General features: G+C 44.1%; 1 protein-coding gene across 2 annotated transcripts in view; it reads right to left on the bottom strand.

The window, feature by feature from the left end:
- Nucleotides 1-7641: 7641 nt before the first annotated feature.
- Nucleotides 7642-22352, bottom strand: part of PCSK6 (proprotein convertase subtilisin/kexin type 6) — a 205996-nt gene continuing 191285 nt past the window's right edge. The window contains exons 16-21 of one of the 2 annotated variants that reach the window (XM_068275084.1): nucleotides 18968-19164; nucleotides 16916-17003; nucleotides 13371-13474; nucleotides 9818-9947; nucleotides 9593-9705; nucleotides 7642-8830 (exon numbers count right to left, since the gene is read on the bottom strand). In XM_068275084.1, the coding sequence (XP_068131185.1) occupies nucleotides 8733-8830; nucleotides 9593-9705; nucleotides 9818-9947; nucleotides 13371-13474; nucleotides 16916-17003; nucleotides 18968-19164 (730 nt within the window). In that variant the 3' untranslated portion in view covers nucleotides 7642-8732. Of the gene's footprint in view, nucleotides 8831-9592; nucleotides 9706-9817; nucleotides 9948-13370; nucleotides 13475-16915; nucleotides 17004-18967; nucleotides 19165-22352 lie in introns of those variants that run through there. The other variant, XR_011030241.1, reaches the window with a different exon arrangement.

Here is a 22352-nt window from a genome sequence, read left to right as displayed (position 1 = left end):
GAGAAATTTCCGCCCTCTCCAGTGTTTTTCTAGATTTATCTAGAAAAAAGTAACAAAATGGCCATTCATAAAGTTTAGAGGAAGCGGTATGTGGACGGGAAATACCGCTTCCTCTGATTTTGCGGATTACATACAAGTGAATGGGACAGACCTCCCAGAGAGAGCAGTGCACGGAGGGACTCTGCCGGCTGAAGTGTTTCCGCATGCCTTCCAACAGCTTACCGCCAGCTTTCAGCGGGAGATCTCCGCTCTTGCATCGCAGCTGGCAAGATTTTTTTGAATGACCACCCAGAAGTGTAAAATACCGCTGCGGTATTTTCCCTCCAGGAGTTTTTTCGCCACAACTTTTTTATGAATAGAGCCCTTTGTAGGCAATACCCAGCTCAAAAAATACCTGTGTCCATAGGCAGAACTGTATTTTTCATTATGCACTTCAGCAGCACAAAAGGGGATACCAAGTAACATGTTCTCATTTTTAAAAATGTATGCTTTATTTTTAACCCCATACCTGCAACTAGGGATGATCCAAAGATGCAAATTTTTTTGACTTGAAGCAAGTTTTTTTTGCAATTTGTTTGTAGCAAGAAAGTGGACTAGGCAAATACATCTGCTGCCTATTTGTGACATTTCTTGTCACTATGGTATAATTATATTGCTATAACTGCAGCTATCCAGGTGGAGACCCAGCCATTTCTTTTCTTTGCCTATTTGGATAGGCCAAGTTGGAAAAATTAACATCTCATTGAGCATCTCTACCAGCAATAAAATGCAGTTGAAAAACTGTGTTGAAGGAAAGAGGGGTAGATGAGGAGACTGCAGCACATAAACACAGAGGGAAACGTCGTCCAGATCAACCTCTTCGAATGGATGACCACATGAGATCACTGGGAGATTATCAAAACTTCCTGTTAGTGCTGGAAGAGACTTCCTGCTTCTTGTTAAGTACACTGCATGTAAATACAGCACTTTTCTGGCATATTAACCATTTATTGTGCTGATAATGGATGGCTCTCTAGTTTCCAAATGGCCTTGATGACACTATCCTCACCATGTATCCCTGGATGGAACTAGACAATGGCCTCAATTCACTAAGCTTATCTCCTGTCTTTAATAACGTTTCTATAGTTATCACCATGGTGACGAAGCATGTAGTATTCAGGAAACATTTTACCTCAGGCAAACCTAAAGTTAACTCTTCTGTCTTTAAGTTAACTCTTCAATCCTTAAAATAACTCCAGAGTTAAAGACAGAAATGGCCTCAATTCACTAAACTTAACTCCTGTCTTTAATAACTCTTCTGAGCTGTTTTACAGTTATCACCATGGTAATGTAATTGTAATAACTGTAAAACAGCTCAGAAGAGTTATTAAAGACAGGAGTTAAGTTTAGTGAATTGAGGCCATTGTTAATTAACTGCATGTAAAAATAACTACAGAAGAGGTAAATTACCGGTAACTACAGATTAGGTAACTTAAGGAATGAAGAGATAAGATAACTATCACTGTGTGCAGGTACGTTTTCTCTTGCCTTATTATCTCCAGCATGATCTTAGTGAATTGAGGCCATTGGCCTCAATTCACTAAGATCATGCTGGAGATAATAAGGCAAGAGAAAACGTATCACCACACAGTGAGAGTGTTATCTTATCTCTTCATTCCTTAAGTTACCTCCTCTGTGTAAGGCTTGGTGGTGTATTCTCCACAGTCAGCATGCAACGCATGAGCTGGCGTGGAGGAGGTACACACACTAGCACCAGGAAACAGGCTATCCCTAGTATAGTGGAGGGGAGGACTGACTCCAATAGGAGATTGTGGCGCACAGAGCCGGTGCAGATCTGACAGCCACAAACAATGCTTTCGTTATAACGTCTCAGCGCAAAGTAGCGCTGAGCGCATAAACCAGAACTGAGGAGATCAGGACAGGTAGACAGAATGAACGCTTGCTAGCTAGCGGCTACTTAGCGACAGCAAGCGTCCAAAACCAGACAGACTGGAATGAGGCAGCCAATGCGATGCGGCGATGGCGTGCCTCACAAAGACAGGACAGGATAGTCAGAAAATAGCAGGATTAAGATAGATGAACGTAACACAGATAAATATACAATAAGTATGTTTTCCTAGCGCATTACAATTACAGCTATCAATGAAACTATTTGTAACGTCTGACTAACATATGTATATATCGGCAATGAACCGATATATGACATAAGCTGGAACACTGACTTAGACTGGAGCAATACAGGGAACAGGACTCAGAAGGATTCGCTATCTCTTCGCAGAGATGAACGCAATCCACAAACGGTAACAGAACAGGATTCAGAAGGATTCGTTATCTCTTCGCAGAGATGAACGCAATCCACAAACAGTAACAGAACAGGATTCAGAAGGATTCGTTATCTCTTCGCAGAGATGAACGCAATCCACAAGCAGAACCAGGAGCAGGGTAACTACCTCAGCACGGGTGGTCACGGTACGCGCAACCTACCAAAACGTGCTGGAAAGCTGACTAACTGCACACAGGATATAAACAGTTCGTGTACGTATACATCAGCGACACTGATGTATTAACGTAACACAAATACAAGGAAAATAATAAACGTGCTGGTATGCATATATATTGGCAATGAACCAATATATGATGCAAAGACCAGCAAAGTATCTTTATAACAAGAAACACGATCGGGGGCTAAAGCGACAGCAAGGCAGGCTTAAGCTGAAGCTATGAAAACCCAAGGAAACCCTGCAGGAAGCAGATCTTTATACTGAGGTCATCCAATGGGAGCAGACATGCAGATTCCCACACAGGTGAATGATAATCAGTCACAAGCTGACAGCAGGGAAAGACAGACAAAGCTATGCAACTTGCATGGAAATAGATCAGAACTGCCTGAGCTGCAGCACTACTACTTCCAGTAATAGCTGCTGCAGCAGCGATCATTACAGTACCCCCGCCTTTAAAAGCGGATTCCAGACGCTTTTCAAAACCGAAATTCCCAACAAAACAGTCTGACTGATAATTCATGATGACCGGGACAGCCCGGCAAGACCGAATTCCAGAATCAGTCCCCACAAGACTGGACCCATCAGAACCAGAACCTACAGAACCACGCCCATCAGTACCACAAGCCCCAGTGTGACACCCATCAGAACCATGATTTCCAGAAGAAAGCCCTCCGAAATTCCCTGAGCGATACCCACCGCCTTCCAGGAACCGTTCAGAAACGCCAAAGCCTTTGCAATGCCCACCGGTACTGTCTTTACCAACACAAAACCCACTGTTGAACCAGTCCAAGGTACCAGGACAGGTTTTCTCAGAGACCTCCCAGAACACCTTGAAGCTCCAAAGAGATCCCCATATGTCAGAATGCCCCTTAGGCTCACATGGAGAACTATCAAGAACCCCTATGGAACCTAGGGCAATTCCCGAGTCAGGGCCACAAGGACAAACATCAATATCAGGGCTTTCAGGGACCAGAACCATCTCTGGGCATGCAGGCAGACTGGCAACATCAGAACGTGTTCCCACTAAGGAAGCATCAGAGCACGCTAACACCTTAGACACACTTGGGCATTCTGGCACACAAAGAACATCTGGGCACACCGGCACAAGAGAAACCTCTGGGCATGTCAAGGAACTGTGAGCCTCAGGGTCAGCCAAGACAGGACCAAAACCAGGACTGGCCCAAAAAAAATCATCATGACTAAACTTCGCAACCACTGGACTTTTACACGAGAATGCTGGATCAGACTTAGATGTCGCTGATTCCAGCAAAGTCAGTAACAAATCAGATTCGGGGGCACCAACAAAACAGGACAAATCTTCTGATGTATGCACTGAACCAGATAGGGACTCCACAACTACCTCTGGACTGGACAGAGACTCATTTAATACACTGGATTGGAGCTCATGAGGCGCTGCAGAACAAGTCAGTATTGCAGCAGCCCCCACTGGACTAGGCAAAACTGAGGAATTCCCTGGACAGGAAGGGGACTCTGGAACCTCTGCCACAGCGGCCAGAGAACTAGAATCTTTCAGGATACAGGGCTGGGTTTCAGGAACACTCATCGGACCGGACTGAAATTCTGAGATTTCTATTATTTTGACCAGAGAATCAGAATTATCCATGTTACAGGGCAAGACTTCTGAAACATTCAGAGGACAGGGCTGGAGTTCCTCGGCTGTTACAACACTGGAGAGGGACTCAACAACATTGGTTAAATCAGACTGTGTACAGGGCAAGGTATCTGACACACTTGCTGACGAGGACAATATTTCAATGGCTTCTGCTTTGCTGGGCAGAAATTCATCAAGTTTTATTAGAGCAGACTGTAATTCCAAAACAGCTGCTAGACAAGTGAATATTACTGCAACACCAACTGAGGTAAGCAGTGCTTCAGCCTCCTCTGCTAGAGGGTTTAAAGTATCCAAAATACTGGGTGAAGCATAAGACTCTGCGACCACAGCTTCACTGGACAGGATCACTGAACAGTCCATATTGCAGGGCAAAACCATGGAAGCACCTGCTGGACAGCATAATGATTCTGTGACCTGAGTTTCATTGGAGAGATCTACTGCACAATTCATGGTACAGGGCAAATTTATTGGAAAATTTTCTGAACAAGGTAATAATTCTGCGATTTCAGGTTCACATAGCAGATGCTCTGAGCTATTCACGAAACTAGAGCGAGGTGTAGAAACAGGAAGATCAAGACACAATGTTTGCGCATCTGCTGGATCAGACAGGAGTTGAACTTTATTAACACAGGTAATTTCTGCAGAAGTGTTTGCAGAGACAGGCAAGATTTTTCTGGTGTCTGTTTCACTAAACAAAGAGTCATGAGTACTGGCTAGGCTGGACTCGGAAGTCAGCAGGACCTCTGGATTCTCTGCTGAGAAATTTGCGCAGGGCAAGGTTAAGAATGTATCAGTGGCTTCTGTTTTACTGGGAAGTAACACTGAGTTATCCATGGTACAGGGTGGAATTGCAGGAACTTCAATTTCACACAAAAAGAGCTCCGAATCACCTGCTGAATCAGCCAAAGGTGCTGAAGCAGGCGGGTCAGAACGCCAAATTTGCGAATTCGGAGTCACAAAAAAATCATCCAAAATCAGTTCCCACACATCAATCAATGGAGCCACAAAGTCATACTCACACACACCAGTTTTTATTAGGTTATAGGCAGACTTAATGCATGCATTCAATACCAATTCACTTTTTGCACTGTAAAATTGACAAAATGAACTTGAATCATTCTTCCATTCATTGACCAGAGCTTCCATCTCTCCTTTCTCAAATGGAGGATTCCAAGCATACTTAACAGGCAGATCATGGTTTGCAGATATGATTGTGGCAGGCACATGTATAGGGTTAATTAGCAGGTGATTGGCAGATTCCTTATTCTTAAGAATCTCCAATACCTGTAGCAAGTGTTGAACTGTAGTGTATGCAAACTTCCCTTGGTTCACAAATAAGTTGATTTGTTCAATACTCTGTAATATCTCATCATAATCATACTCAGATAATTCTTTTAAACAAAAATCTTTATTTTCCCTAGCCAGGGAGGAAAGTTCATTAGTAGTTTCATAAGTCCATTTAACTCCCCTGAAAGACAATTGCATTTCATTATCTGTTAATGGCAGAATCTCATTATAGGTCTCAGTCGCTAAGGATAACGATTCTGCAGATTGGACACGTTTCTTAGAACGTTTGCGTTTTGCCTTTAACCTTGCGGTTTTTGGTGATTTATTCAAAGCTGCAGGAAAATTATCAGTAACACTTTCTGCTTGCTGCTCATTCTTGCAAGCAATTGAAGGAGCAGCTGATTGGCCTGCTGCCAGGAGTTCATTAAGAGGAAAAGGCAATGGATCTATGCGCAACCAGTTATGGATTACAAACGCTAGAAATTCCAGTGGTCTCTCTTTCAAATCGGAATGATTGAGAACATCAAATGCCCACTGGGATAATTCCCCTTTAAACAAAATATAACTTAGTTGGAGTGCCCAGGTTGAAACAGGAGTCGCTTGGAGATCAGGATTGGTCAGGAACCTGGCACATTCAGAGAAAAACTCATTTTCTGTTTCAGAGCTAAGTTCTTCAAATTTCTTAAAGGAACAGGAACCATAATTAACAGTCTCATACTTTCTGGGAATCCCCCCCCACAATGGGGATTGGTAATGGGGTTTTCATAATGTAAGGCTTGGTGGTGTATTCTCCACAGTCAGCATGCAACGCATGAGCTGGCGTGGAGGAGGTACACACACTAGCACCAGGAAACAGGCTATCCCTAGTATAGTGGAGGGGAGGACTGACTCCAATAGGAGATTGTGGCGCACAGAGCCGGTGCAGATCTGACAGCCACAAACAATGCTTTCGTTATAACGTCTCAGCGCAAAGTAGCGCTGAGCGCATAAACCAGAACTGAGGAGATCAGGACAGGTAGACAGAATGAACGCTTGCTAGCTAGCGGCTACTTAGCGACAGCAAGCGTCCAAAACCAGACAGACTGGAATGAGGCAGCCAATGCGATGCGGCGATGGCGTGCCTCACAAAGACAGGACAGGATAGTCAGAAAATAGCAGGATTAAGATAGATGAACGTAACACAGATAAATATACAATAAGTATGTTTTCCTAGCGCATTACAATTACAGCTATCAATGAAACTATTTGTAACGTCTGACTAACATATGTATATATCGGCAATGAACCGATATATGACATAAGCTGGAACACTGACTTAGACTGGAGCAATACAGGGAACAGGACTCAGAAGGATTCGCTATCTCTTCGCAGAGATGAACGCAATCCACAAACGGTAACAGAACAGGATTCAGAAGGATTCGTTATCTCTTCGCAGAGATGAACGCAATCCACAAACAGTAACAGAACAGGATTCAGAAGGATTCGTTATCTCTTCGCAGAGATGAACGCAATCCACAAGCAGAACCAGGAGCAGGGTAACTACCTCAGCACGGGTGGTCACGGTACGCGCAACCTACCAAAACGTGCTGGAAAGCTGACTAACTGCACACAGGATATAAACAGTTCGTGTACGTATACATCAGCGACACTGATGTATTAACGTAACACAAATACAAGGAAAATAATAAACGTGCTGGTATGCATATATATTGGCAATGAACCAATATATGATGCAAAGACCAGCAAAGTATCTTTATAACAAGAAACACGATCGGGGGCTAAAGCGACAGCAAGGCAGGCTTAAGCTGAAGCTATGAAAACCCAAGGAAACCCTGCAGGAAGCAGATCTTTATACTGAGGTCATCCAATGGGAGCAGACATGCAGATTCCCACACAGGTGAATGATAATCAGTCACAAGCTGACAGCAGGGAAAGACAGACAAAGCTATGCAACTTGCATGGAAATAGATCAGAACTGCCTGAGCTGCAGCACTACTACTTCCAGTAATAGCTGCTGCAGCAGCGATCATTACACTCTGTAGTTAATTTACCTCCTCTGTAGTTATTTTCACACGCAGCTAATAAACAGCCTGTCTTTAACTCTGGAGTTATTTTAAGGATTGAAGAGTTAACTTTAGGTTTGCCTGAGTTAAAATGTTTCCTGAATACTACATGCCTTGTCACCATGGTGATCACTCTAGAAACGTTATTAAAGACAGGAGATAAGCTTAGTGAATTGAGGCCTATGTTTCCTCACACTGTCCGCAGACTGAGGAGAAGGGGATGAATGCAACTTTGTTACTCAAGGGCTTCATGACTGCTAAATGCAACCCTGCCCTGTCTATAGGGTGTGACCGTTGCAGTGCTCCATGACTTATTAAATCATATATATGGTGGTGTAACTGTAAAGATGAGCTAATGCAAAATACACAAATGTGAAAATATTCTTTAAATATGTTGCTCTACCACCTTATATTTGATGTATTATTTTCAAAACCTGATCAGTATTAGCAGCTTCCCCTTAATTTTACCTGTTGATTACTGGTTAGCCAGATGTGGTCCAATATCTTTAAGGTGAATGTCTTTTAAACACCACAATAGTGATATATAATCTGCATTACACACATGAAAACGTGCACTGTAGAAATTTCATTTCTAACCCAACACCCTCTGTGATGAATACTTGTGCAATGTTGTGGATTGGTGGGGGAGATCAATGGGTCTAATATATAATGACATTTAACATGTCTGTCTGTTCCTAGGAATAACGGATCTTATGCCATTTATACCACCTCTGAAAATAATACACACTCACTGACACATCAAGTGACGTTAATCATAAAGGCCTTTTGCATGTCAGATTTCGAATGACATTCCAAATTCTTTTTATGATGTTTTGGATTGCAAGTTTTGCTTTCACAAGGGTAGGCTCATTCATGGGATACCAGTATTACCAACCAGCTCTTACGTGTATGCCCACCACAGTGACTGCACCAGAGGAGGAGTTTGTGGGCACCGGCAGGCATTTAGACATATGGGAAGAAATGCAAGCTCTTGCGCTGTAGAGATGGAAATTGCATCCAGAAGGCAGCATTCAAATCCTTTTGTTCCAGGGCCATTAGTAGGTCTAGCAATGCAGTACATCATGGGTTATGTCACATAAATCCTTTAAACCCATACATTGTCAGTTTTGGCATGAAATGATATAATGCCATCAATTTAGCACCACTGCCAGAAGTGGGTGTGCTGGACTCCACCGGTAGCAGTCTCTTCTATGATAAAAAGCAGAAGACACTCCTAGGAACGTGGGATCAGCCTGCTAGCATACAAGTCCGGCAACAAAACTGGATGAATAGCTTCCGCTCGCACAGCTTACCGGACTTTACCATCTCACAGAACATCTCGTCCGCTGAGCCAGACAAAGAAGAAAAGAATGAGTCATTACATGGAATAAGAGGTGCATGAATTTCTTTACAGATCAGAAATACCAAATCACATTACTATCTTAAAGTAAGTGTACCTGAGCTGGCCATCAGGTGTTTATATACTTACCTGGGGCTCCCTTGCTGTCCTCTCTGGCCACTCTGTTCACTTGCTATCCTCCCCAGTAATCTGGCCTTCCCCATACTTCGGCACATGCACGGCTTGAACGAGTGTGCACCATGTGTTGCGCGCTCGCAGCTGGCAGCGTTCTGCTCCTGCACAGTAGTACTGCACAGGCGCAGAATGCTTCCAAGAACGGGAGCACAGTGGGGGCATGTGCAACCATACCCAGGCACAAGAGAAAGCAATATGAGGACACTTAGAAGCATTGTGCAACAGCCTTATGTTTAATGTATGTCTCCCCCAGTGTCTGCATCACCTTACATGAACCCCGATATGAGACAGGCTGAATTGCATTTCAGCTGTGACCCCTTCCCATGTCTATTTGGGAGAGGCAGTAAATGGAAACTCAACCCTCCCCCTCGCAGAAGACCACAAAGCTTGGAAACCATAGGGAACAGCCATTAGTTGTGTGTCGTCCCCCCCAAAATAAATAAATAAATAAATAAATAAAGGGATAATTATGCATCAGTTGGAATTACTACTGAATATTATTGACCATCCCTAGTCATGACTCCTTCTTAGCACAGCCCTACTGGACATTCATGTCAATGTCTCAGATACTCACCATTGCTACATGTATGATTCGTAACACATGACCCACTGAGCAAACTGTAGCCTTCTTTGCAGCGAATACAATTCTTGCCTGTGGCTTCACATATCAGACAGTTATCTTCACACCTGAAATTCAGAAGTTGACATACCGTAAGCACTAACCATACTGTCTGAACACTGTTCTAAGAAGGCCATCAACTATCTCATCTAAGTTCATGTAGAGGTCGGCAAAACATACCTCCTGCAGATTTTGTGTGGCAACCCAGGAACCTCTTCAGAATAAAATCCTGGGCTACAGGTTGGCACACAGCGCCAGTCGTGCAGGTGATAGTCTTTGGCACACTGAGTACACTGATCCTTTCCAATTCCTGAAAGACAGAAGACTGTTAAACCACTTCCAAGGTAGAATGTATCGATTGAAGCATAGCCCTACAGTATTTCAGGAGGTTGGCTTCAATTGTGGAAGACTAGACCAAACCATTGTCAAAGATTTGGGGGTGGGGGGACGAGAGGGTGTAAAATGGTATTGCTAAAATGATGGTTTCCTCCTAGGAGATACAGTCTTCACCTTTAATTACAGAATCACAGTATTTTCTGTAAACAGTACTGAGGCTATAGTGTCCCTCTTCTTTTTCTGCCAAGTGCCTGTGTAGAGCTAAGCGTAGCATCTCCATTCTTTTTGATGTTCGTAATTGACAGGAAGGAGTCAGCGTGACCAGTGAACCACACGCTGGAGTGCTGAGGTAGCCGACGCTAAAGCCGACCTTGCGAGGTCGGCTTCTCCACCGGAGGGGACTGGGAGCCACTGGAGCTGCGCCGAGGGCACAGGACAGATGCCAGGGGATGGAAGAAGCTTCAGGTAAGTGGATTTTTTATTTTTAAATTCCTTGGACCTTCCTTTTATTGCAGAACTATGTTAGATCTGCTAGGACTTAAAGGGAATCTGAAGTGAAAATAAACTTATGATATAATGAATTGTATGTGTAGTACAGATAAGAAATAGAACATTAGTAGCATAGAACAGAGTCTCATATGGTTTCCAGTACAGGAAGAGTTAAAAAAACATCAGTTATCTATCCTAAAGAGCTTCTCTGAGCTCTCCGACCCAACTTGGGTCAGAGACAGTCCTATTTTCTGAAGCACTTATACATCAAAGAAACTGTGAACCAGTATCTACTACATTTATTTATTGCATTAACCTAGACATACTACACCAGAAGTGAGTTAATTCTCTCCACCCCCCCCCCCCCCTCCTCCCTCCCCACCATAATTTTTTTTCTTGTACTTTATGGAGTCAGGCTGAAGGTGAGTTCCATTTTAGAAAAAAAGATTTGTACTCTTCATATGCAGTCAAGCCAACTACTTATAGCTGGAGAAGGACAACACCCCTTTTCAACACCTTAAACATAAAGGAATGTGAACTAATGTACTGATTAAGTTTACAGTATTGGGTAAGTTGTTCCCTTCAAAAGTATTGCCTTAATTATAAAGTATGGACCACTGAGTCAGGCACTAGCCACTTCTCTTTTTTGGGGACTTCAAACCAGACCTTGGAAATTTGGGGGCGTTCCCAGCAGTCCAGCTTTCGTTCCCTATAATGTAAAGTAGACGGAAGGGAGGGACCATGATACAAAGGCCACAACATGTACTACGGCCCAGGAATTCCTGACAGGAACCTCCCCATCACCAGCTGTTAAAGGCCGGAATCTATGGGAAAATGATTCAACTGTCCTTATCTGTGATAAAGTGAAACATTGGTTTTGGGTGGAATAACCTTTAAAAACACCTCTGGTCACAAAACACATTTGAATTAGTCTCAGAAGGCTGTATGATGGACACAGCTGCAAACCTCCCATACGTGAGGTCATAGCTTTGCCAAAGCCATGAAGAATACGGTATGTGCAAGGCATCAAGGATTCTCTTGTCTGAAAAGAAGCCTGTGGTTCTAATATAAATAAGCTAAAGCATTGCATTCACACTGTCCTCCAGCTGTAATGCAGTAAACTCGAAGAACAACTTTCTCCTTTTCCAAGCTGTAGTAACGTCACTGTGCAGTGGGCCACCCATACACTCCTCAAGCTGTGTGCGTGTGGCAAAGCCACAGAGCGGACAAGCGGACCTCTGCCTGGAGTGTGAGGAACAGACTCACTAACAAAATACAAGCAGGGAAAACAACACAAGAGCAAAATATTTACTTACATCAATAATGAACTTGCCAATTAACTCCACAGAAGCAGGTCCGTATAATTGAGAAACTGCTATAAATCCCGCCAACAGTTTAATAATTACATGATTATAAAAAATTCCAAGTTCATAGTTGAAATACTATGGTCTTATAAAAAAACATTGTGACTCTATGTACCAATGATTTATTGGTTCTGTGTAGTCACAGTGATAGAGCTTGTTTTTATCTGTGTAGGAGGTCTTTCATTGGCCGTTGTCAAATCCTTTTTACAGACCGCAGTCAGTTAGCCAACGTACTGCTCATTTGCTGCAACGTAGCCTTTAGGAGCTGCAGACTGACATCTGAGAGCTGTCTGTACTTTTCCTCTTGCAGTCTAAACATCCTGCTAGGCAGCTTTAGACCACATTATTAATACAGGATTTTTAGCTGCAGAGGACTCACCTGTGGTAATATCAGATAGAGGACTTAGACATTACTTCATCAGGAAGAAGTATCGTAACCTTATTGGGACATACATCACTGGCCGGCCACCTCCAACCTACACATCGGTAACTACTATGAAGCATGTACATGAAGCAGAGTACCTATGTACTTCTGATCTCATGCAGCACTAGTTAAAATGCCTCTACTGACAGTATCTGCATGGAGTTAGCATGTTACTCCTGTGTTTCCATGAATTTCTTACAGGTATAGGAGTTAGAGTCCGCAAAACAGTCACTGATGTGCACAAACTTGGGTCAATGATAGAGGCATTGGCTTGTAATTCTTTTCAAAGGAAGACCGGTACCGATGTGATTACAGTTAACAAACTATAATACTAATGGCTTTCAGATCTAATCAAAAATGTACCAAATCCAATCTACTCAAATCATTCAAGAGTTTACATACAGCGAGTCCATAGTGGAACGGCTCTCACTTGATAATGAGGTACAGGGGTATTTTAGCTTAAATCAACTTAACAGAATAATCCTCTGAACTGAATATAAATGTATTTCATTATTCATATAAACACTCTGAGAATGGAGTCAGCTTGATACCGCCCTGGCAGCGCGGCAGAGGCGTCTGTCCACACTGCACCAGCTTTGGAGGAGGAGTTTGCCTGATACTAACTGCACAACAACACCATTACGGGATCCCTGTCCCCTACGAAATGGGTATGTGGATTATGCCATGCAGTCAGCACCCATCCTTGATTAGCTGTTTGTAATGATCATGTATACACTGTGTGAGCTGCAATTTCACCGCAGCGTTAATTACTAATTACCTCCAGGCCGCCATGGACTCAGGGGAAAGATGCAATACAGCTGCCAGCTATTGCCAGCTGAATTTATTTTTTCTGTGATTTGGTCTTTTGCCAGCGCCCAAATTACCCTATGAGTGCAGCTATAGCCGTAATACACATTACAGCCTATGGCGGCGCCGAAATGTCCGATGCCCTTTTTGCCTGCCTCGAGAACTACCATATTACAGGTATGCAAGTCCAACTTTTGGAAGGATCAACTTGATTTTCAAAATAAACAGGTAATCTCAAAGACTGAATTGAACAAGTACTGAACTGTCCGGTGAATTCCAAGGACATGACTGGGAATTAGGGAGCAGTATTTACCTACACATGCTTGACATGTTGGGTGGCACTTATCACATTTCGTGAAAGCTGTGTTGTAGAAAGTCCCTCCTCCACATTCAGGCACACAAGACGATCCGGAGAGACTGCAAGAGAAATGTGTAATATTAATACATTCTGTTAATAGGAAAGCATTGTTTTAGGAACAGTCAAGTGATGAGATAAACATGGGTACATGTAGTACTCAGCCTCCTTACAACCTTCCTCTGTCAACTATTTATTGTTCTGCGTTCAAAGAGAGCAGTATTATCTGCATGCAAATAAAGCAGCCTGGTCTCCCAAAGAGTAAACAGAACCAAACTAGTTTTATATGGCTGAGCAAACACTGCCGATAGCAAAAGAGTGCTAAAAAGTTTAATTGTTCATTATTTCTTTTTGATTGACAGCAGCTGAATGAACCAGATTTTAAATCAAACTTAAGGGCTGTTGTACAGGCTCCAGAGTTAAAATGTAATCCCTTAAAGCAAACCGAAAGTGATATGTAAACAAGAAGTTAAATACTCCCCTATTTCGAAGGAGAAGGCTCTGGATCCTGTAGAGCCTTCCCAGTCCTCTTTGTCTCCTTGTTCCCTCGCTGTGCTCCATTCACATCTCATGCCTTCAAGACTCAACAGCCTTCATAAGCACATGTGTCATGCGTCCCGGAGTGCTCCCGACGACTAGTGTCTCCATACTATGCGCATGCGCAAGCATCCACCCGCTTACTTATTGTGTGTGTGTGTGTGTAGCTGCTTATGTTTGATAGCACTTGGGGATACGAGTACTTCCGAAGCCTTCACAAAGAGTCCCAAAGAGATGATCAACCTGAAGGTCCAATAGTTTCAAATGGGGACTCAGAGAGGACCAGGATGGCTGTATGAGAGCCTTCCCTCTGAATAGGCGAGTATTTAACTTTCAGTTTCCAACTTCAGGGTCACCTTTGATTGAAATAAGGTATAAAAGACTGTAGGATGTTCTATTTGCTATTACTGCTACACATACAATTGTCCTATATAACTTTATTTTCAGCCATAAGGCTAGTGATGGATCTGTATAGAACTCTGCTCTGAACTGTTGTCTGAGGGATCGAGTCTCGATTCATACTGTCAGACATTAAACAGATTGACATTTTAAAACAGCATGTACAGTACATGTTCAAATGAATGAATGTGGAGCAAAGCCATTCTTATGCACTGTGACAATTGTTCCATACAGAGATCCAGCACAAGAGCCCAGAAGCAAGCAATGGAGGAGACTAGTAAAGGCAGTACAGCAGAAGAGACTAGATGAACCTGCAGAAGGTCACAGTCAAATATACAGCAGCTTCATTCTCTTCTGAACAGACAGGCAAGTATAATTCTCCCATATTCTTGGCATCTGTTTTACACATCAACAAAGTCCTATCAAAATAATCTCAACTAAGCGTATCTAGACCACTTTAAAAACATGTATATTTTTTTACTACATATGCCAGAATATGCAGCAATCAATAAGCTCGCTGTCGCTTCCAACAGTTACAACTATTGAACAATACATACATACATACAGTGCTGGGGTATGCAAAGGGTTTAGGCAGGTGTGAGTGAGAAGTGCTGTAAAGCAAGGATGCTCTCACAAATATAAATTATAAAAGGTTTATTCTAACGCATTGACAAATTACAATATGAGATAACAGAAGAAGGATTTAAACCAACTCAATATTTGGTGTCTATACTGTATCTTCAATATAAACTGCAGGGATTTTATAGGATTATTGACAGGTGTATAATTAACCAAACATGTAAGTGCTATTTGTTCTCATATGTAGGTTGAAACAGTCACCACTGTGGCTTACAAATGGGAGGGGAAGGGATAGTCTTGTGGTTTCGAATTCAGAAATTTGGAACTTCAGCACTATTCAGCACTGAATCTGTGGCGTACATTTAAAATGGCAGTGGGCAAATTTAGGTGCAGGGTAAAGCTGAAAGAGGGCTCACCCTGCTCTTGCTGAAATTCAGGGCCTTGTGAAATACTACTCCCCCTCTGAGAAGTCGCAACTCGGGAAGGGGGCACATGTAATTCGTGCACCGGCTATTGTTGGTGGACGAATTACCTCTTTTTTTTCTAATTTGAGCTCCAAGAATTGCCGGCGCCCAAATTAGTCACTGAACACCGCTATGGCCATAATTCTCATCATGGCCTATGGCGGTGCCCAAACGATTGGCACAGGGTTGCACCAAAATTAGCTGATCCAATGCTACAGAAAGGGTGAGGGGAGGGGGAGGTGGGAGTTAATTTACTTGTGCTACATGGGACATATTCACATGACACCATACGTTCTCCTTCCCAAAGCCCAAAGGAGAGAGTATCAGTCACATGAAGTGCACCGTGAGGTGCAAGTAAGTGAACTCCTTCTGACCCCGTCTGCAGGTTAAGTGTTGGTACTTGCTGAAGTGTGGTGTTTGGGCGAGTTTGGGACGACGTTCCGAACACAACAGCAGTGAGGCTACCAAGACGAGGTTGTGGAAGAGGGTTTGTCACTGCAGCAAGCAGTACAGAGTTAGCAGCTGTGCTGAGGAGACCTCTCCCTCAGGACCTTCCTTGCCTGTGATGTTTATTCCAGCAACAGAAAGACTACGGGAATGAATATGTCCCTGCAATATGAAGAAGATCAAAAGAATTAGCCTGTAAAACATCAGCCTGCACGCTTCCTACACCAACAGCAGCATGCTAACCCATTCAAACCTATTACCCATTACCTGTTTATTTAGAACTGGAAATATTTGCTCATGCTAAATGTGTTCATTTCAACATAAGCACGTCTAGCCTCTATAAAACACTTTCTTCTCACAGACTATGGATGGACCAGAAGAGGGAGACATCTCTGCTATGACAACATAGTGAGCAGCTCTCCAGCCAGCCTTCTCATAAAGTCTCTCCACTGCTAAATTAAGCCAGAGAAGTTCATGGGGCTCAGGTGTGGTAATTAGAGGGTACAAGGCAAGAAATGACAGACCGCTGACAGCACACGTCCTGCTGGATAAAGATGGAACCTCATTTCTGAATACGGTCAGAGGACACCAGCCCATGTTTTGCTGGATTTAAATATCACCTCATTAATTACAAAATCTACTTGGCAGATGATTAGTGTACGTAATGGTGAACTCCCGACCTCATCCCCAGAGGAGAAAACTAGAATATCTTTATTACATATTGCATGCAGCTATATCAAACCTGACAGCTTTCATCATTAGGTGTTTGTCTAGAAATTCCATTCATCTCATGCTGCTCTTCAAAACCTGGTCAACCCTCCAGCCCCAGGCATCCAGCAAACTACTGCTTATTGCTACTCACGAAAATGTGCAAAAATATAAACCAATGGCGATGTGGGGATTGGCCAAAGGGGTCATTCTGACTCTCACGCTGCTAGCAATAGCAACTAGCTAGAACAATTTTTAACTATACAGTCACTGAATGGTCATAGCAAACAGCTGGATAAACTCCTGTACTATCAGCAATTACAGATTCTTAATTATTGATGGTGAAAATAACTAAGATCATTACCGTACCTGTAGCCTTCTCTGCAGACAACACATTTATCAGGGTAGCCAAGACATTTCTTGCAGTTCTGGTGGCATTTGAGGCATCGCCTGAGACCTTAATGAATACAGAACTGTTTAGAACAGAATAGGTACAATTCATTATCCAAGTACAGTGATGGCTAATTATACAATTAGCTATACATTTGGGGGGAAATCAGTAAATAAAAGTCTGCTCACACATGTCCACATTTGTGCAAGTTAGGTGGTTTGGATGGTATGCTCCCCAGAGAACAGAAGGGAACCTGGTACTCCACTGTACAAATATAAGCAGCAGTGTGGGTCACATGACAGTACTGCTAGTGCAACAATGAAGATATTTCTGCAGATTTTAAAAACTTTTCTATTATTCCACTACTTAAGCAAGGCAGAAACACAAAATGAAGCCTGCATCTAAATAGGGCTATTAAATTCAATACACTCAGCTAAGCACCTCAAATGCATGAAAAACAAAGTATTAAATTTAGAAAATATACCAAAAATCTAAATTTATTAAAAACAAATACAAATGCAGGTTTGTACTGCCCTATAATCTGTTAAAAATTGAAAAAAATGTCAAAAAAATCTTCAAAACGGTATGCAAAATAAAACATTTAAAAGCCAATCTACCCAGTCCTTATGTGACCAGAACTGCTGTTTATTCAAGGAACAGAATTACTTTCAATACAACACACATTTTAATAGTGGAAAAAAAGTGCTACTTATTGGTACATTGCTTTATTAAGACTACCAACATTAACATAATAATGCTGGGCAGACACGGTTCCAGTGGCGTAGCTAAGGAGCTGTGGGCCCCGATGCAAGTTTTACAATGGGGCCCCCCAAGAACTCTATACATAACAATTGATATGGCGCACCAAAACATGCCAATGGCAACTACAGTGTCAGAGGTGCAAGAAGGGGATGGGGAGCAGTTTGTTAATGATTACCACTATTCAAAGTATCTATAGAAGAGATTATTATGAGCACATGACCAATAGAGAGCTAATGCTGTAGTTGAGGGAGAGCCCTACGGGCCACTCTAGCCCAAGGGCCCTGATGCGGTCGCTACCTCTGCACCCCCTATTGCTACGCCCCTGCACGGTTCGTTCCTGCTGCTCGATTCTGCGCTTGATTGTTTTTGCCGCTCGATTCTGCAGTCGATTCTCTTCCGCTTATTTTTCTCATCTTTTTCCATTCATTTCTATCACAAATCGAGCAGTGAAACGATCGAGCGGGAGATCGGACATATCGGAAATTATCTATCGAGCCATCTATCGGGCTCAAAAATGAACAGTGTATTCCCAGCATAACTTACCATGTAGTTAAATGTAAACTAACTAATTGTAATGTAATTAAATTGCACTAGAAACTTAATGCATAAAATGTGCTTAGTTTCTAAGACTAACAAACATGTAATACACATTATCTGAGGAGCTACTGTATAAAGGACCAACGGTGTCTATATTACTTTTACATGGGCTAAAAAGCAATTAAAGGTAGTAATATATGTATGGTACAGTAAGACCCCCACAGCATTCAGCACAAGTGGGGATTCCCTGATATCTGATACACGTGCTTGCCGGTTGCCTTAACCGACGGCGTTAAAAGCACTACTTAATGCCCTCTCCCACCCCCCCCGGAGCAGCAGGAACTACTCAGAGATTATCCAGGCGCTGTCTTCTACACATCCTGCAGCTCCCAGCGGCTTTCCGCGTTCTCTGTGTACTACTCTCGTCATATCAACTGACCTGCTTTAAGTCACGCGACACGCTAGATAGCTGCTGGGAGGTACAGGATGCATTGAAGGCTGGGCGATCTGCAAGTAGTTCCTGCTCTTAAACCACCCCACAACCACCACAAGCTCAGCCCCGTTATCCTACTCAGGCATGCCGGTTAGTTGACACTTCTATTGCCTGAGTTCAAGAAAACGGGGACTTCGCTGTAATAGTATGAGCCACAAGAAGGCCCAGTGGACAGAAGCAAACAGTGACATACCAGAAGATGATATGAGAAAGCACATCTAAGGCTGTACATGCTTACTTTCATCGGAGTATGTTCCTCCTGAACACGTTGTTGTACAGGAACTGCTCTCTGGCTGAAGGTAGAATCCTCTCTTACAGGAAGTGCATTGGTTCTGGCTTCGTCCAAAGCAAGACTCGCATCCTCTGTGGCACCTCCTGCACCTTCTGCCAGCCACATCCGCCATGAACCCTGATGGACAGCTACTCACACACTTCCTGCAATAAAGACAACAGATAGAAGTAAAAGCTGTATGTACACACACACACACACACACACACACACACACACACACACACACACACACACACACACACAGACACAGACACAGACACACACACACAGACACACACACACACACACACACACACACACACACAGACACAGACACACACAGACACACACACACACACACACACACACACTCCTCAGATACTCGGGAGTACAAAAAAAAACCTTTATAAAAAAAAAAAGATTGCTCTGATGTCTTAAATGCATGCTTGCATCTCATTGAAGCTAATAGATGATATTGCCAGCTGCAGGATAAATTATCGGATGTTCTTCTAGAGAAGTAATTAGTAGGCAACTAAAGAAAAAGTTCTCTACACCCCCACCCCCAATACAGCAGAAACATTTCTGCCTTGTTTATACAGTGTATACATTTCCAGCTCAATCTGATTATTCTGCTTGGCAAAGGCAGGCTCATCAATAAGTAGCTTAAATAATGTGTAAAGCATGAGTTTTAACCCTTGAAAAGCAATCAGATGGCATTAGCTGTTAATTGTATGAGGTTGTTTAATGCTTTAGACCAGTGGTTCTCAACCTTTTCAGCACATGTAACATTTTGTGGGTCATCCCTGAGCAAATGTACCCCTTACCGAATAAGGCGCCACGGCGAAAAAAGTGGGTAAGGCCATGCCATGATGTGGGTGGAGCCAAATACTAGCAAACTACAGGTAGTCTCTGGTTAACAAATGAGATAGGCAGGGACTGTGTCCAGTACGATTGCCTTGCACTAGTCACGCAGTATAACATCACACACAATGAAAATCTATGGGCCTCAGCAAGGAAAAAGAATTGAAAAAAATAGAACAGTTTTTTTGTCCACCACCTGCCTACCTATCCACTTCACACTACTACTACCCCTCCTCCTCCTAATAAAAACTTTAATAAAAGCTTTTCGGATTAGAATTTTTGACAGTGATACACAGTGAGAGCTCCTTCTCACACCTCCAGCCACATGCAGCAACAATCTGCAAATGGTGCTGGACGGAAGAGCCTTCGCCACCTCCTTTGCCTTCCCCTCCCCCTTCACGTGGCCTGCTCCTCTATTCCTGGCTACTGGAAAATGCTCAACCACACCCCCCCCCACCTAGAAAGACTATATTTCCTATGTATTGTATACATACATACTGTATATGTGCTGCAGCACAGTTTAGAATTGAATATCAGCTGTTAAATCTCCCCGTAGCACATGCTATGCTCCATTCACAGGCGCTTATGCGGGAGATGTGTAGTAGCCTAGCTCTCTGATTGGCCCAAATGCTTCCTGTCACAGCAGCGCGTGCACCCGTCCGCACCACCATTGCGGTCAATCAGAGCCACTGCTGTGACAGGAAGCATTTGGGCCAATCAGAGAGCTAGGTTACTATACATCTCCCGCATGAGCGCCTGTGAATGGAGCATAGCGTGCGCTGCGGGGAGATTCAACAGCTGATACTCAATTCTAAACTGTGCTGCAGTGGTTCTCCGCCATTTTGTCCGCGGCCCCTGGGGGACTCCCTGACAGGTACTGATGTACCCCCAGGGGTCCACGGACCCCAGGTTGAGAACCACTGCTTTAGTCTAAGATGAACTGATGTTTTGTTTGTGACCACACATTCAATCACAGCTGAACCTTTGAGCCTTCTGACTGAATTATATTAATGAATAGCTTTCAAGACTGCATAGTGGGATAAATATTTATGCTTCACATGCTTTGAAAACACTTATTGCTATACTATCCATCAAAGCACTAAGAGGGGAAACTGCTCAGAACTCTCACACAGGCCCGCCATCAGGGGGGGACATCCGTGACTGCCGTCACGGGCCCGGGCCTGCAGGGGGGCCCCATCCCCGCCGCGGCCCTAGCGGGTGCCGCCCGACCGCCGCTCAACCTCCCCTGGCCGCTGCTCCCTCCATCCCTCTAGCCGCGTCAGACCCCGATCAGGCGGCGACAATAGTGCGGGCGCTAGGACCCAGCGCCCGCACTGATATGCGGAAGTGACGTCACTTCCGCATATAGAGCGGGTGCGTCCAGCGCCCGCTCTTACTGGTCGGGTCGCCGCTGATCTTGAGGTCTGATGCTGCTGGCAGCCTGGCAAGGTAGGGGAAGCAGCGGTGGCGGCTGGGGGGGGGCCTCCCTGTCACTCACTCACTAGCTAAAGGGCCTCCCTGTCACTCACTCCCTAGCTAAAGGGCCTCCCTGTCACTCACTCACTAGCTAAAGGGGCTCCCTGTCACTCACTCACTAGCTAAAGGGGCTCCCTGTCACTCACTCACTCCCTAAAGGGCCTCCCTGTCACTCACTCACTAGCTAAAGGGGCTCCCTGTCACTCACTCACTAGCTAAAGGGGCTCCCTGTCACTCACTCACTCGCTAAAGGGGCTCCCTGTCACTCACTCACTAGCTAAAGGGGCTCCCTGTCACTCACTCACTCGCTAAAGGGCCTCCCTGTCACTCACTCACTAGCTAAAGGGCCTCCCTGTCACTCACTCACTAGCTAAAGGGGCTCCCTGTCACTCACTCACTAGCTAAAAGGGCTCCCTGTCACTCACTCACTAGCTAAAAGGGCTCCCTGTCACTCACTCACTAGCTAAAGGGGCTCCCTGTCACTCACTCACTAGCTAAAGGGGCTCCCTGTCACTCACTCACTAGCTAAAGGGCCTCCCTGTCACTCACTCACTAGCTAAAGGGGCTCCCTGTCACTCACTCACTAGCTAAAGGGCCTCCCTGTCACTCACTCACTAGCTAAAGGGGCTCCCTGTCACTCACTCACTAGCTAAAGGGCCTCCCTGTCACTCACTCACTAGCTAAAGGGGCTCCCTGTCACTCACTAGCTAAAGGGGCTCCCTGTCACTCACTAGCTAAATGGGCCCCCTGTCACACTCACTCACTCCCTAAAGGGGCTCCCTGTCACTCACTCACTAGCTAAAGGGGCTCCCTGTCACTCACTCACTAGCTAAAGGGGCTCCCTGTCACTCACTCACTAGCTGAAGGGGCTCCCTGTCACTCACTCACTCACTCCCTAAAGGGCCTCCCTGTCACTCACTCACTCACTCCCTAAAGGGCCTCCCTGTCACTCACTCACTAGCTAAAGGGGCTCCCTGTCACTCACTCACTAGCTAAAGGGGCTCCCTGTCACTCA

Source organism: Hyperolius riggenbachi, chromosome 3 (genome assembly GCF_040937935.1).
Source record: "Hyperolius riggenbachi isolate aHypRig1 chromosome 3, aHypRig1.pri, whole genome shotgun sequence".
NCBI classification, from domain to species: domain Eukaryota; kingdom Metazoa; phylum Chordata; class Amphibia; order Anura; family Hyperoliidae; genus Hyperolius; species Hyperolius riggenbachi.
Note: the sequence above shows the minus strand (reverse complement) of the source record. Positions and strands in the feature narration are given on the sequence as shown.